At 42.4% G+C, this 15,242-nt stretch overlaps 1 protein-coding gene across 6 annotated transcripts in view; it reads left to right on the forward strand.

Annotated features, from left to right (window-relative positions):
• The first annotated feature begins 6,423 nt into the window (after nt 1-6,423).
• The window catches only part of exoc3 (exocyst complex component 3), a 29,304-nt gene continuing 20,485 nt past the window's right edge, over nt 6,424-15,242 (forward strand). Inside the window, exons 1-3 of one of the 6 annotated variants that reach the window (XM_078415590.1) lie at nt 6,424-6,515; nt 12,314-12,361; nt 13,289-13,465. In XM_078415590.1, the coding sequence (XP_078271716.1) occupies nt 13,322-13,465 (144 nt within the window). In that variant the 5' untranslated portion in view covers nt 6,424-6,515; nt 12,314-12,361; nt 13,289-13,321. Of the gene's footprint in view, nt 6,516-6,566; nt 6,772-12,313; nt 12,362-13,288; nt 13,466-15,242 lie in introns of those variants that run through there. The other 5 variants (XM_078415611.1, XM_078415597.1, XM_078415615.1 and 2 more) reach the window with 5 other exon arrangements.

Below are 15,242 nucleotides of genomic sequence, written 5' to 3' on the forward strand. Positions count from 1 at the left end.
AAAGAAAATACCAAATGTTAGTGCTTAAGTACAGTGGGTATTTTGAAGGCAAAGGGAATGTTGGTCTTCATGGAAATGGGGATGGTATTAGAATATAAATGTTTTGTAATAACCATAACTATGAGACTATACCTAGGTTAGTCTGCAGAGTCTGCAGGCTAATAAATGTAATCTCTATCAATGATGCTAACTCTTGAATCTCCAGAGTTTCACAAAGGAGATTCTTCCACAGAGGCTGTGCAGTGACGATTCAATTGAATAATTATTGGGATGAAGCAATTGTCCATGATTCCGCAGAGTAGCCTTTACTTTTCATTTGGTAAATGAGAGATAATACTGTGAGAATGTCTCCCCCTTCTGGAGGAGTCTGGAAATAAGCAGCATTATGAAAATTCCTTGCTCAGAGATGTTTAATCTTCAGGATTCTGTACTAAAGAGAGCTGACAATGGTGAATCATGAAGGACATTCAAGGCCAAGTGAGATAAATTATTGGATTGCAATGAGTTAAGCATTATATTGGGCCGAAAAATGTGGAAGCTGGCGACTGGATTGGTTGTGATCTTAATGAGTAGTGGAGCAGGATCCCACTGTTTTCTCCAACATTAGCTTAAATCAGGAAAGGGACCAGGAAGGGTGCAGTCATGATAGTGGGAAGTGGCTGGCAATGATCTGCTTGGTCTCAGTATAGAGTTAAGAGCGGTGACACTGGCATTGTGATCCACAGGCTATGCTGATGATTCTGAGATACTGTATGTGTGCAATTTCCACCATATCAGTGGAGGAATTTAAATTCAGTTAATTCATCCTTTTCTGCCTATTGTTTGGCAGATGGTGGAGTGTGTCTATCCACTTGCATCTTACAAAGTACAGTAATACTTAGACTAGTGCTCTAGATACGTTTCTAAAATATGGAACGTGGAACTGGCCCTATGTGCTCATTATAACGTAGCATAAATGATCTGATCCTAATGTTATTTTTAACTCACTTATTACTAACTAATGCTAACTCACTTTACACTGACCATGCAAAAACTGTGTATGTCCTGCCTATGTTGTTCGTACCTACACATTACACAGTATGATGTGTCCTAGACCTTGCACTGGAGTAGGGTTCCTCTCCAGCCTTAGGCAGAAGTCCCAAATCTTAGCAATGAGAAGGCAGCATCGTTTTCTGGCCACTTGGTCTTTGCTACAGATCTCATTCAATGCTCCGTGCAATACCGTTTCTGAGCACCACTATATTCTTGTTTGCTCCTCTCCCTTAGGAGTGGCTTCCTGTTTTCACTGTGTTTTATCAGTTGGCTCATCCACCCTGCAGCCCCACTCTCACCCATAGAAGCAGGAAGAACTTAACTATGATTAAATGCTCATAAAACCTCTCAGTTGAAGGACAAATAGGCTTGGCTAATAAATGTAATCTCTATCAATGATGCTAACATCCCATGAAGACATTTAAAGAAATCCTGATCTGCCATATTCAAATCTTTGTAGGTCTACTTTTAGCATTAGTGATAATGCTGAATATAAATCACATTTTCCTCCATACAGCCTTTGAGAGAAACTCAGTGTTGAAGCTGTTGGTATATTAAACCTCATAAAGATCTAACCCGTTTTCTTATTTGTGCTATTCTGCTGAGCAACATATTCTCAAGATCATGATGACATTGAACACTTCCTATCTATCGGGGCAATCAGCACCTGCAAAACAGTCACTTTGTAGTCAAATTTCCAGGCAAATAACAGTGCGTTGTTAGATAAAGTGTTGAATCTTTGTAAATGGCAGTTATGGGAGTTGAATATTTTGTGAACTAAAGCACTGAGTGCTTTTAGGACATGTCTGTTAAAAACCACATATTATAACTGTGAAATTCTTTTAAAAAAATCATTAATTGTACACAGTCCCTATACAGTTTGTATTTAGGATGTGTAACCTGTTCCACGGAATGTAATTCAAGCAAATAGCACTGTTAAAAGCTTTGGAAAAGAGGTTGGATAAAAATTTGAATGATGAACGATAGAGAGGTGAGAGGAGGTAGACACAATAATTTACATATCATTGGGTTAAAGGCTACCCAAGCAGAATATGAGGTGCTGTTCTTCCAGTTTGCATGTGGCTTCAATGTGGAAATGGAGGAGGCCAAGGACAGAAAGGTCAGTATTGGAATTGGAAGGGGAGCTCCAGCAGGTCTTGACCGATAGAATGCTAGTGTTCAGCAAAATGATAGCCTAGTGTACAGTTGGTCTCGCCGACGTGCAGGAGGCCACATTGGGAGTACCGAATGCAATAGACAAGGTTGGAAGAGGGTAAGTTGAAGAGTTTTATTTGATGAACAAACATTGGCATAGTCCAGTTTGACCAACAATTTGGTTCTGGGCTTTTATTCCTTGTAAGTGTAGAAATGCTTAAAATAAATTTGAATACAAAAATCTTAATAAAAATATACTTATTTCTAGTGCAGTAGCTTCACATTTCCCTAGAAATATACCAACTGTGCTTACCCCTTTGACATATACATTTTCCTCTACAAATTCACGTTCATTTGGGTACTTGAGAGACAGTTTGTGATGAAGAATTAGGTGGCTGATGAGGATAATGCAAGAACTGAATTTACCTATCGGGACAGTTGGGTGAGTAGTTTATGAGGTAGTGTGCCCCTTCTACCATTTTCACAATGCTTTCATGTGCTCCCAATGCTCAATTGTATCTCAAATGCATCTTCTCCGTGCTGAACATACATGCACATTTTTCAAGGAACCTTTGAGATAAAACCTTGAATATTTTCATTTGTGCTCCTGATGATCACTTCTCATGATAGAGCTTGAAACAGAGAGTTATTTTTATAATCTGTTATTAGACATGCAAACAACATTTCTTGCCCAGGAATCCAACGAGTCTCAATGTGAGCTAAACACAAAGTATTGGAGGAACTCAGTGAGTCAGGCAGCATCTGAAGAGGGAATGGATAGACGACATTTCAGGTCAGGACCATTCTTCTTGCTGATTGCTGGGAGTATGGACGTGGGAGAAGGCGCAGACATTGATTTCCTCTTCTTTACAGTGAATAATTCACTGGATGTGATATGAAACATAGAAACATAGAAAATAGGTGCAGGAGTAGGCCATTCGGCCCTTCGAGCCTGCACCGCCATTCAATATGATCATGGCTGATCATTCAGGTCAGTAGCCTGTACCTGCCTTCTCTCCATACCCCCTGATCCCTTTAGCAAAAAGGGCCACATCTAACTCCCTCTTAAATATAGCCAATGAACTGGCCTCAACTACCTTCTGTGGCAGAGAATTCCACAGACTCACCACTCTCTGTGTGAAGAAATGTTTTCTCATCTCGGTCCTAAAAGACTTCCCCCTTATCCTTAAGCTGTGACCCCTGGTTCTGGACTCCCCCAACATCGGGAACAATCTTCCCGCATCTAGCCTCTCCAACCCCTTAAGAATTTTATATGTTTCTATAAGATCCCCCCTCAGTCTTCTAAATTCCAGCGAGTACAAGCCCAGTCTATCTAGTCTTTCCTCATATGTAAGTCCCGCCATCCCAGGGATTAATCTGGTGAACCTTCTCTGTACTCCCTCTAAGGCAAGAACGTCTTTCCTCAGGTTAGGAGACCAAAACTGCACACAATACTCCAGGTGCGGTCTCACCAAGGCCCTGCACAACTGCAGCAGAACCTCCCTGCTCCTAAACTCAAATCCTCTTGCTATGAATGCCAACATACCATTCGCTTTCTTCACTGCCTGCTGCACCTGCATGCTTGCTTTCAATGACTGGTGCACCATGACACCCAGGTCACGTTGCATCTCCCCTTCTCCCAATCGGTCACCATTCAGGTAATACTCTGCTTTCCTGTTCTTGCTGCCAAAGTGGATAACCTCACATTTATCCACATTATATTGCATCTGCCATGCATTTGCCCACTCGCCTAATCTATCCAAGTCACTCTGCAGCCTCCTAGCATCCTCCTCGCAGCTAACACTGCCACCCAGCTTCGTGTCATCCGCAAACTTAGAGATGTTGCATTCAATTCCCTCGTCCAAATCATTAATATACACTGTAAATAACTGGGGTCCCAGCACTGAGCCTTGCGGTACCCCACTAGTCACTGCCTGCCATTCCGAAAAGGACCCGTTTATTCCTACTCTTTGCTTCCTGTCCGCCAACCAATTTTCTATCCACCTCAACACTGAACCCTCAATACCGTGTGCTTTAAGTTTGTACACCAATCTCCTATGTGGGACCTTGTCGAAGGCCTTCTGAAAGTCCAGATATAACACATCGACTGGTTCTCCCTTATCCACTCTACTAGTTACACCCTCGAAAAATTCTATAAGATTCGTCAGACATGATTTGCCTTTGGTAAATCCATGCTGACTTTGTCCGATGATTTCACCACTTTCCAAATGTAATGCTATCACATCTTTAATAACTGACTAGCATTTTCCCCACTACCGATGTTAGGCTAACTGGTCTATAATTCCCCGTTTTCTCTCTCCCTCCCTTTTTAAAAAGTGGGATTACATTAGCTACCCTCCAGTCCTCAGGAACTACTCCAGAATATGGATATTTTAATGGTGGAGATTGGCAGATTCTTGATTAGAAAAGATATCAGGGTTTATGGGGAGAAGGTAGCAGAATGGAGTTTTGAAGGAAAGATAAATCAGCCATGATTGAATGGCGGGAGTAGACTTGATGGGCCGAAAGGCATAATTCTGCTCCCATAACATATGAATTTCACAGAGATTCACTGGGTTCCTCATCTTACATTGTCTGCAAAGATGAGCAACTATCAGAGATCATATAAGATGAACTATTGGTGCAATGAAGATAGACACAAAAAGCTGGAGTAACTCAGTAGGTCAGGCAGTATCTCTGGAGAAAAAGAATAGGTGACATTTCGTGACAAGACCCTTCTTCAGACGGCTTGCGAAGATTCACAAGGATCCTGCCAGGCCTCGAGGGTCTGAGCTATAGAGAGAGGTTGAGTAGGCTGGGACTCTATTCCTTGGAGCACAGGATGAGGGGTGATCTTATAGAGGTGTATAAAATCATGAGAGGAATAGATCAGGTAGAGGCACAGTCTCTTGCCCAGAGTAGTGAATCAAGGACCAGAGGACATAGGTTTAAGATGAAGGGGAAAAGATTTAATAGGAATCTGAGGGGTAACTTTTTTACACAAAGGGTGGTGGTTATATGGAACGAGCTGCCGGAGGAGGTTGTTGAGGCAGGGACTATCGCAACGTTTAAGAAACGTTTTGACAGGTACATGGACAGGACAGGTTTAGAGGGATATGGGTCAAATGCAGGAAGATAGGACTAGTGTAGATGGGACATGTTGGTCGGTGTTGACAAGTTGGGCCGAGGGACCTGTTTCCATGCTGTATGACTCTATGACCTAAGAAATTGTGAATTCCACAGAGATTCAACGGGTTCCACACCTGCGATGTCTGCCAAGATGAACAACGTAAGAGATCATATAAGGTGAACTATTGGTGCATGAAGATAAGACACAAAAGGCTGGAGTAACTCAGCGGGTCGGGCAGCATCTCTGGAAAAAAGGAACAGGGGCGATTCTGGGTCGATACCCTTCTTCAAAACGGCTCAGACAGAGAAGACAAAATTATTTTGTTCCATACGGTCGGAAATAGCAGCGAGAGGTTGGTGTTCTCGCTGAGCATAGACACAAAAAAGCTGGGGTACCTCAGCGGGACAGACAGCATCTCTGGAGAAAAGAGGGCGGCACGGTGGCGCAGCAGTAGAGTTGCTGCCTTACAGCGAATGCAGTGCCGGAGACTCAGGTTCGATCCTGACTACGGGCGCCGTCTGTACGTTCTCCCCGTGAGCTGCGTGGGTTTTCTCCGAGATCTTCGGTTTCCTCCCACACTCCAAAGACGTACAGGTATGTAGGTTAATTGGCTGGGCAAATGTAAAAATTGTCCCAAGTGGGTGTAGGATAGTGTTAGTGAGGAAAAACTTTTTCAGTCAGAGAGTTGTGAATCTGTGGAATTCTCTGCCTCAGAAGGCAGTGGAGGCCAATTCTCTGAATGCATTTTTTTCAAGAGAGAGCTGGATAGAGCTCTTAAGGATAGCGGAGTCAGGGGGTATGGGGAGAAGGCAGGAACAGGGTACTGATTGAGAATGATCAGCCATGATCACATTGAATGGCGGTGCTGGCTCGAAGGGCTGAATGGCCTCCTCCTGCACCTATTGTCTATTGTGCGGGGATCGCTGGGCGGCGCGGACCCGGTGGGCCGAAGGGCCTGTTTCTGCGCTGTATCTCTAAATTTAAACAAAAGAGACAGGTGACGCAGGTGACGTTTCGGGTCGAGACTTCTTCAGACTGAGAGTCAGGTGGGGAAACGACAGCTCCTTACTGAGCATTGCGGGATATGCAGTTTGGTTTGAGAAACTACATCTCCCAGCGAGCTCCGCGGCTTCCCGTCGGGCAGGTGTTGGTTGGCTGGCTGTTTGTCCGGCGGAGCGGGGGGTCGGCGCGCTGCCCTGTGAGTTCCACTCCATTCCGTTATTGCCTCGCGCCGCGCCCCGCCCTCCCGCGCAGCGCCCGGTGCGTGCAGCGCAGCTCGAGCCAGGTCAACCGCAACCCGCAGACTGCAGCCCGCGGCCTAACGGCGCCTTGCGAGGAAGACAACAAGGTCGGAGGGAGTGACCCAGGGACGGTCATTCGGTGTCAATTAGGTGCCATCCCGGGCTCTGGCAGTTTGTGTTGGGGCAGCCCGGTGCTTTGACGGTTTGTTCACGGTGCGAGGATCTCTGGCATCAGCTTCAATGTCGCCTCCTCTGGCTTGAGGCTCTGAGAGAGCCTGTGTTGTTGCGGCTTCTGTTTTGTAACTGGGTATTGCTGCAATTCAGTAACATGCACTGCTGGGTCTATTACAGACCTAATAATAACCGTTTCCCATTACAGTTTTAGTGTCTGACACTGTTTTATCATTACTTCTCCACGCTGTCAGAAGTTTGCTCGTCTTGCCAGTTATTACAATCCAGGGCTGGTTGTGATGTTTTCATGGTGTCCAAAATTGTGATAGAATCGGAGTCCAGTCGTGCATGTTGTTTGGGCCTGGGAATGTTCAGTTCCCTATTGTGGTGTGTTGTATTTTTGTACTCTTGCTTTGTCATTCGCATGGGATGTAAAGGCGGACCTTCAGTGGATAACAAAAACACGTGGATATCATTAATGATCTCTCCGATGTCTAACCATTAGCATAAGGTGTTATCATCCCTAAATCATAGCTCTGTAAACTTTCAGTACAGTGTGATGGCAATGGGCAGAAAGGATCTTGCTAAAATTCTTCTGTCTCTAAATAATCTTAATTCTAATAATATCTGTAAATTGAAGGCTTCTGAAATTCCATAGACCCAACTCATCATAGTGGTGACAATTTGTTGCTGCTCTTTTAGCATTTGAGGTGTACCATTTGCTTTGCCTGAAGTTATTGAGACTGGGACAATTTCCAGGCATCATTCAGAGCTCATACTTACTGTAGCTCCATAAAAATTGTATTCTGTCCAAATGTGAGAGATGGGTTCATTGTCCTTCTCCGACTAAACCTCAGGCAAAAGTCTCACTAAACATGTATGCACAGGAGAGGTTCCTGCCCTCAATTTACTGACACTCCTAACAACAGACACCCAACCTCACATGTAGATATGTGCATGGATCAGCAAATAACAAGGAATGAGTGCATTGCTGTTTTGTGGGCGATATTGTACCATCAGAATGGACATGGCATTCTTGAAGGATAATTTGGAAGCTTTAATGCAACATAAACAGATAGACATGGCCTTGGCATAATATCTTCCTAGGAATGTCGTGACCAGGAATGCACTCCCTAAGGGGCAGATTCATGTTAATCTATTCAAGCTATATTGGAGATTGAACTTGCTGATCTTCAGAAATAAGAATATTATCAGTGAGCCAACCTGGTCCTTGGTGATAATGTTCTGAACTATGCTACCCTTAGCATTCAATAGACAATAGACAATAGACAATAGGTGCAGGAGTAGGCCATTCGGCCCTTCGAGCCAGCACTGCCATTCAATGTGATCATGGCTGATCATTCTCAATCAGTACCCCGTTCCTGCTTTCTCCCCATACCCCCTGACTCTGCTATCCTTAAGAGCTCTATCTAGCTCTCTCTTGAATGTATTCAGAATTGGCCTCCACTGCCCTCTGAGGCAGAGAATTCCACAGATTCACAACTCTCTGACTAAAAAAGTTTTTCCTCATCTCTGTTCTAAATGGCCTACCCCTTATTCGTAAACTGTGGCCCCTGGTTCTGGACTCCCCCAACATTGGGAACATGTTTCCTGCCTCTAACATGTCCAACCCCTTAATAATCTTATACGTTTCGATAAGATCCCCTCTCATCCTTCTAAATTCCAGTGTATACAAACCTAATCGCTCCAGTCTTTCAACATATGACAGTCCCGCCATTCCGGGAATTAACCTAGTAAACCTACGCTGCACGCCCTCAATAGCAAGAATATCCTTCCTCAAATTTGGAGACCAAAACTCCACACAGTACTCCAGGTGCGGTCTCACTAGAGCCCTGTACAACTGCAGAAGGACCTCTTTGCTCCTATACTCAACTCCTCTTGTTATGAAGGCCAACATTCCATTGGCTTTCTTCACTGCCTGCTGTACCTGCATGCTTCACTACAGAATTCAATTTACATTTTAATATTTTAATTGCCTGACAATGGTTAGCCATTAAAAAATATAGAGCAATGGATGGCTCCTAGAATGCACGTCCACTGTTTCCCGAGGGTATTGGACAAGTTCTCTTTAATAGCTGAGGTATCAAACATTGGAGCATAGAGGTCATGTTAGAATTATTAAATCGGCTAGTTGATATGTGATTGCAATCGAAATTTGGGGATGGTGCCAGTTTGAATAATTATAGTGAGCAGAAGGCACTGGCAAGGTTAACTTTGTTTTCTTTGGATCAAATAGAAACCTGGATAATTTGAGGTCTGTATGGTGAAAATTGTGAAAATTTTTCTTTCATTGAGAGAACAGAAAAGGAGTATAACTTTATGTTGGTAGAAGGATCAGAGTGGGTTGAGAATTCTAGTCTTCATTTGATAGAGGTATGGATTTCACTGCCTGAAAAGTTAGTTGGAGCAGAAGTTAAATAAAGGGTTTTGAGGAACTGGCACAGAAGGGCACTGAATCAGCCATGATTGTATTGATTGGCCCGTCAGTCTTGAAGGGCCGGGTGACCTACTCGTGTTTCTTTTTTCTGTGTTATTGTTTTAATCTGTAAGGCTGTGGACTAAGAACTGGGTTAACTTTAAAGTCTGTATTTGGTTGGCAGAGCTGAGCTTCGTTGTTATAAATTTCTATGATCTAATTGTGTGAATAACCACTGCATTATTACAGTTACTAATTGGAGGCAGCAAATTTTGTTTTTAACTTGTACATATTGATTAGAATGATGCAGCAGGGAAACGGGCCCCTCATCCCAACTTGTCCATGCTGACCAAGATGCACCATCTGCACCCTCTTAATGGCATCTTTCCTATAACTGTCTGGCCAAAACTGATCACAATACTTCAAGTGTGGCCTCACCAACATCTTGTACAACTGTAACATAACGTCCCACTGTCCATAAGCAATTCCTTGACTGATGACGGCTAAATTCCAAAAGCCTTCTTCACCACCAATCCACATCTGACACCACTTTCAGAGAACTATGTACTTGTACCCCTAGATCCCTCTGTTCTTCAACTCTTCCCCAGGGCCCATCCATTAACTGTAAAGGTCCTATTTTGGTTTGACATCCCAAAATGCAATACCTTACATTTATCTGAATTAAACTCCATTAGCTATTCCTTGGCCTACTTGCCCAGCTGATCAAGATCTTGCTGTAATTCTTGATAACCACCTTCATTATCAACGATACCATCTGCTTTAGTGTCAGCTACAAACTTACTAATCATGCATTGTACATACTCAGCCAAATGATTGAAATAGATGGCAAACATCAATGGGCCCAGCACTGATTGCTGAGGCACACCAGTAGTTATAAGCCTCCCGTCCAATAAACAACCTGCCATCCACTGCATCCTACCATTAAGCCACTTCTACATCCTGTGAGGTAGCTCCCCCTGGATTCCATGTGTTCTAAGCTTCCAGAGCAGCCTACTATTAAAGGTCTTGCCTGAGTAGAGTGGATGTGATGATCCCACTAGTGGGAGAGTCTAGCACCAGAGATAATAGCCTCAGCATTAAAAGATGTTCCTTTAGAAAGATGAAGTGAATTTTCTTTAGTCAGAGGGTGGTGAATCTGTGGAATTCAATGCCACAGAAGGCTGTGGAGGCCAAGTCTATGGATATTTTTAAGGCAGAAATAGATAGATTCTTGATTAGTACAGGTGTTGGGTTATGGGGAGAAGGCAGGCGAATGGGGTTACGAGGGAAAGATAGATCAGCCATGATTGAATGGCAGAGTAGACTTGATGGGCCGACTGGCCTAATTCTGCTCCTATCACTTATGAAGCTCACATACACTATGTTTACGGCCCTTACCTCGTCAACCTTCCTTGTTATTTCTTCAAAAAACTAAAATCAAATCATGAGACATGATCTCATTCACACAAAACTATCCCTAATTAATCCATCTTTCCAATGCATGAATCCCTTCCAGTACCTCTCCTACCTAGATGTTAGGCTTACTGGCCTATAGTTCCCTGTTTATTTATTTGGAGTCCTTCTGAAATAGAGGCATAACATTAGTCACCTTCCATTCTTCTGTCATTTCACTCGTGTCTAATGATGATTCATATATCTCAGCCAGGACTCGTAGAGTCATACAGCAAGGAAAGAGGCCCTTCAGCCCAATTCGTCCATGCCGACCAAGATGTCCCATCTAAGCTAATTGCATTTGCCTGTGCTTGGCCCATATGCGTTTTGCAACAACTTCTTATCTAGGAAACATATTCATTGAGGAACTTGCCCATCACCTGCTGCTCCACAGACAGATGACCACTTTGGATTCTGAGGGACCAATTCTCTCTCTAGTTGCTCCTTACCTCTTTATATACTGATAAAATCTCTCTTGATTCTTAACATCATCTGTCAGAGCTACCTTATGGCCTCCCTTTTTGCCTTCCTTTTCTCAGACAAATTCTGTGGAATTTTGGTGCTAGTTATGTTCATGTGATAAAATTGCAGCTGCATTTTTGTTGTGTTGATGAATACATCTGCAATTTTTAAATTATCTGTCCAACAGTGACAGTATTTGATATTTGGAACTGGAACAATTTCACACCTTGCAGTTTGATATTGATTTCCTGCAGCTGGTAACATTTCTGCTTTCTCTGAAAGAAGTACATTTCTGCTTTCTCTGAAAGAAGTACATTTTTTTAAAAAAGTGGAGCATTCCTCACAGCCTCTGAGCGTCTGTGCTGTTACAATTTCTCGCTCTGCTTCTGCACTTCAACTAATTTATATCTTTCTGCCTTTTGTTTGACTATTATTTTAAAAATCAATTGTTCACTTAGAATATTTAGTTTTATTCAGCAACCCTCAGTCTCGTGGAAAGGGCTCGACTGAAAATGTCAAATGCCCAATTTCCTCCAAAGGTGTTGTCTGACCCAACAGCTCAAAAGTTTGAGTTTATGGAATAAAGTTCACTATCGTGTAATTTATGTAGGATGAAAAAATAAATAGATCTCACATTTTCTTAATGTATTTGCAAATGATGTGACTTCATGTTGTGAAACATTGCCATACTGTGCATATTACAGGAACACAACCACCAGCCCCCCCCCCCCCATCCCTCCCCTCACAATAACATAAGGTTCACCTGTAATATGCATCTGCAACTCTGAACAGACTGGGAAGAAAGAAACAAAGTATAAAAACACTCCAGCCACTAAACAATAAGTAGAACATGCATCCATCAAGCATACACTGTTTTTTAAAATTGCTTGATGAGAAACCTAAGTAATGGGCACAGCACATCGAGATTAACAGATTAGGAAGGAAAATTGTAGTTTCATATTTTTTATATTATTTATAAAAGTTGGTTCTTGATTTTTGGACTTGAGCTTTAAAAGCCAGAACATTGTACGAAAGTATTAAAGAATGAATGTAAGAGAAGGTGGAGTGAGGTTTCTTAATTTGGGCCCAATAAGCATGCGAGAAGAAAGCATGTACATCATGGCACATTCAAGAACGTAGCAAAATAGAGGATCAGCGACAAGCATTTCAAACTAGTAATAGAGCCGCTTAACTTTTGCTTTAAGTAATTGAAGATTTTGTTTTTTAATGTAGGTTGAACCCCCAGCATCAGAAGTCTCCAGAATTTAGCAGAAATCTGAAGTGAGTGTGAAGTATTCATTTTGTCCAATGCGATTCATGAACATCACCAGTTGCTGGGTGTCTTCTCTGGTGATGCTCTGCCGGGCCTGTATTGTAGCCATCCATTGCCTTATCCATTCTACTTGTTAAATCTTAAAAAAATTCCAGAAGATTAGTCTTGTGCACCATCATTGGTGTCTAATTAAAGAAGTTGAGTACAGTGTCAAAATCAAAGGGCTGCGTTGACTAAATATACTGTGGTCATGTTGGCTGATGAAAGAAACATAGATAGATTAACAAGGAAAGCACAGAGCTTGCAAAAGGATGTGGAAAAGTTAGGAAGTTGACTGATGGAATATATTGTGTTATCTAAACACTTTGGGTTTGGGAAGGAAAATTAAAAAAATAAGTTAGCATTTAAATAGGGCGGTATTACAATTTTTTTTTCAGCTTTAGCATTGCATCATTGCTTGCTCGCAGGCTTATTCTTTTTAACTGGAAGTCAAAAAAAGCTCCATCCTTTTTGCAGTGGTTAAAGGAGGTGCTCTCCTTTTTACCCCTGGAAAAGATCAGGTATAAACGGTGCAAGGCCCGCAGAAACTTCGTTCTGACCTGGAACCCTTTTATAGATTTTATTAAAGATTTTTCCTTTAACTGAAAATATTGTCTACACAGTCATAATCATTTATTATATTTATATGCTGCTGTTGCTAACATGTAACATTTAAACACAAAGACTCGTTTTTTTTTGTGGGTTTTTTCTTTTTCTTTTTTTTTTCATAGCCTTGGGGATGGGGAGGGGGGGGGGGTTATATATGTCTTGTACTGTCCTGTACTGTTTACTGGCGTCCTGTGTAAATGTGTAAAATTTAAAAAAAAATAATACAAAAAAATAAAAAATATATATATAATTTGACATAAACAAATATCCTGCATGTTATTCCAAAGGGCTTAAACAATTTTGCAGTAGACATCGTGAACATGGAAGAAACTGATAGGGAAGCTGTATCGACAGCCGCACAGCGTGTGGCTGGAATGCTTCAACGGCCAGATCAACTGGACAAAGTGGAGCAGTATCGCAGAAGAGAAGCTCGGAAGAAGGCCTCTGTGGAAGCCAGGCTAAAGGTACGTGCACCAAATGAGGGGGAAGCATTCATAGAATCATAGAAAATAGGTGCAGGAGTAGGCCATTCGACCCTTCGAGCCAGTACCACCATTCCATATGATCATGGCTGATCATCCAGAATCAGTATCCTGTTCCTGCTTTCTCTTCATGTCTCTTGATTCCGTTAGCCCGAAGAGCTACAGGGCCCTCCATAATGTTTGTGACAAAGACCCATCATTTATTTATTTGCCTCTGTACTCCACTATTTGATATTTATAATAGAAAAAATCACATGTGGTTAAAGTGCACATTGTCAGATTTTAATAAAGGCCATTTTTATACATTTTGGTTTCACCATGTAGAAATTACAGCAGTGTTTATACATTGTCCCCCCATTTCAGGGCACCATAATGTTTGGGACACAGCAATGTCATGTAAATGAAAGTAGCCATGTTTAGTATTTTTTTGCATATCCTTTGCATGCAATGACTGCTTGAAGTCTGCGATTCATGGACATCACCAGTTGCTGGGTGTCTTCTCTGGTGATGCTCTGCCGGGCCTGTATTGTAGCCATCCATTGCCTTATCCATTCTACTTGTTAAATCTTCAAAAAATTCCAGAAGATTAGTCAAGCATGATTTCCCTTTCATAAATCCATGCTGACTTTGGCCGATCCTATCGCTGCTTTCCAAATGCACTGCTATTACATCTTTAATAATCGACGCAAGCATCTTCCTTACTACCAATGTCAGGCTAACTGGTCTATAATTCCCTGTTTTCTCTCCCTCCTTTCTTAAAAAGTGAGGTTACATTAGCTACCCTCCAGTCCACAAGAACTGATCCAGAGTCTATAGAACATTGGAAAATGATCACCAATGCGTCCACGATTTCTAGGACCACCTCCTTGAGTACTCTGGGATGCAGACCATCAGGCCCTGGGGATTTATCTGCCTTCAGTCCCAACAGTTTACCCACCACCGTTTCATGACTAATGCGAATTTCCTTCAGTTCCTCCGTGACGCTTGATCCTCGGTCCCTGAGTATTTCTGGGAGATTGTTTGTGTCTTCCTTAGTGAAGACGGAACCAAAGTACTTGTTTAATTGGTCTGCCATTTCCTTGTTTCCCATTATAAATTCACTTGTTTCTGACTGTAAGGAACCTACATTTGTCTTCACTAATCTTTTCCCCTTCACATCTCTAAAGAGGCTTTTCCAGTCAGTTTTTATATTCCCTACAAGCTTTCTTTCATGCTCTATTATCCCGCTCTTAATTAACCTGTTTGTCCTCCATGGTTGTCCTCTCCCAGTCCTCCCATTTGCTGCTTCGTCTGGCCAATTTATATGCTTCTTCCTTGGATTTAACACTATCCCTAATTTTCCTTGTTAGCAACGGTTGAGCCACCTTTCCTGTATTATTTTTATGCCAGACAGGATGAACAATTGTAATTCATTCATGTGATTTTTAAATCTTTGCCACCCTCCAATCTTCCAACACCTCTCCTGTATTTAAAGATGACTCGTAAATTTTATCGAGGGCTCCCGCAATTTCCTTTCTGGTTTCCCACAATGTCTTCAGATATATCTGATCAGGCCCTGGAGATTGGTCTACCTTCATACACGATCGTACCTTCAGCACCTCTTTGACCGTAACATTGACTGCTCTCAAGACACTTCCATTGACTGCCCCAAGTTCCTCTGTCCTCCTGTCTTTCTCCTCAGTAAATAGAGAGGAAAAACTACTCATTGAGCACCTTACTCATCTGCTGTGGTGACCGGTTGACTGCTTTGTGCCTTTGG

This window comes from Rhinoraja longicauda, chromosome 2 (assembly GCF_053455715.1).
Source record: "Rhinoraja longicauda isolate Sanriku21f chromosome 2, sRhiLon1.1, whole genome shotgun sequence".
Classification (NCBI taxonomy): Eukaryota; Metazoa; Chordata; class Chondrichthyes; order Rajiformes; family Arhynchobatidae; genus Rhinoraja; species Rhinoraja longicauda.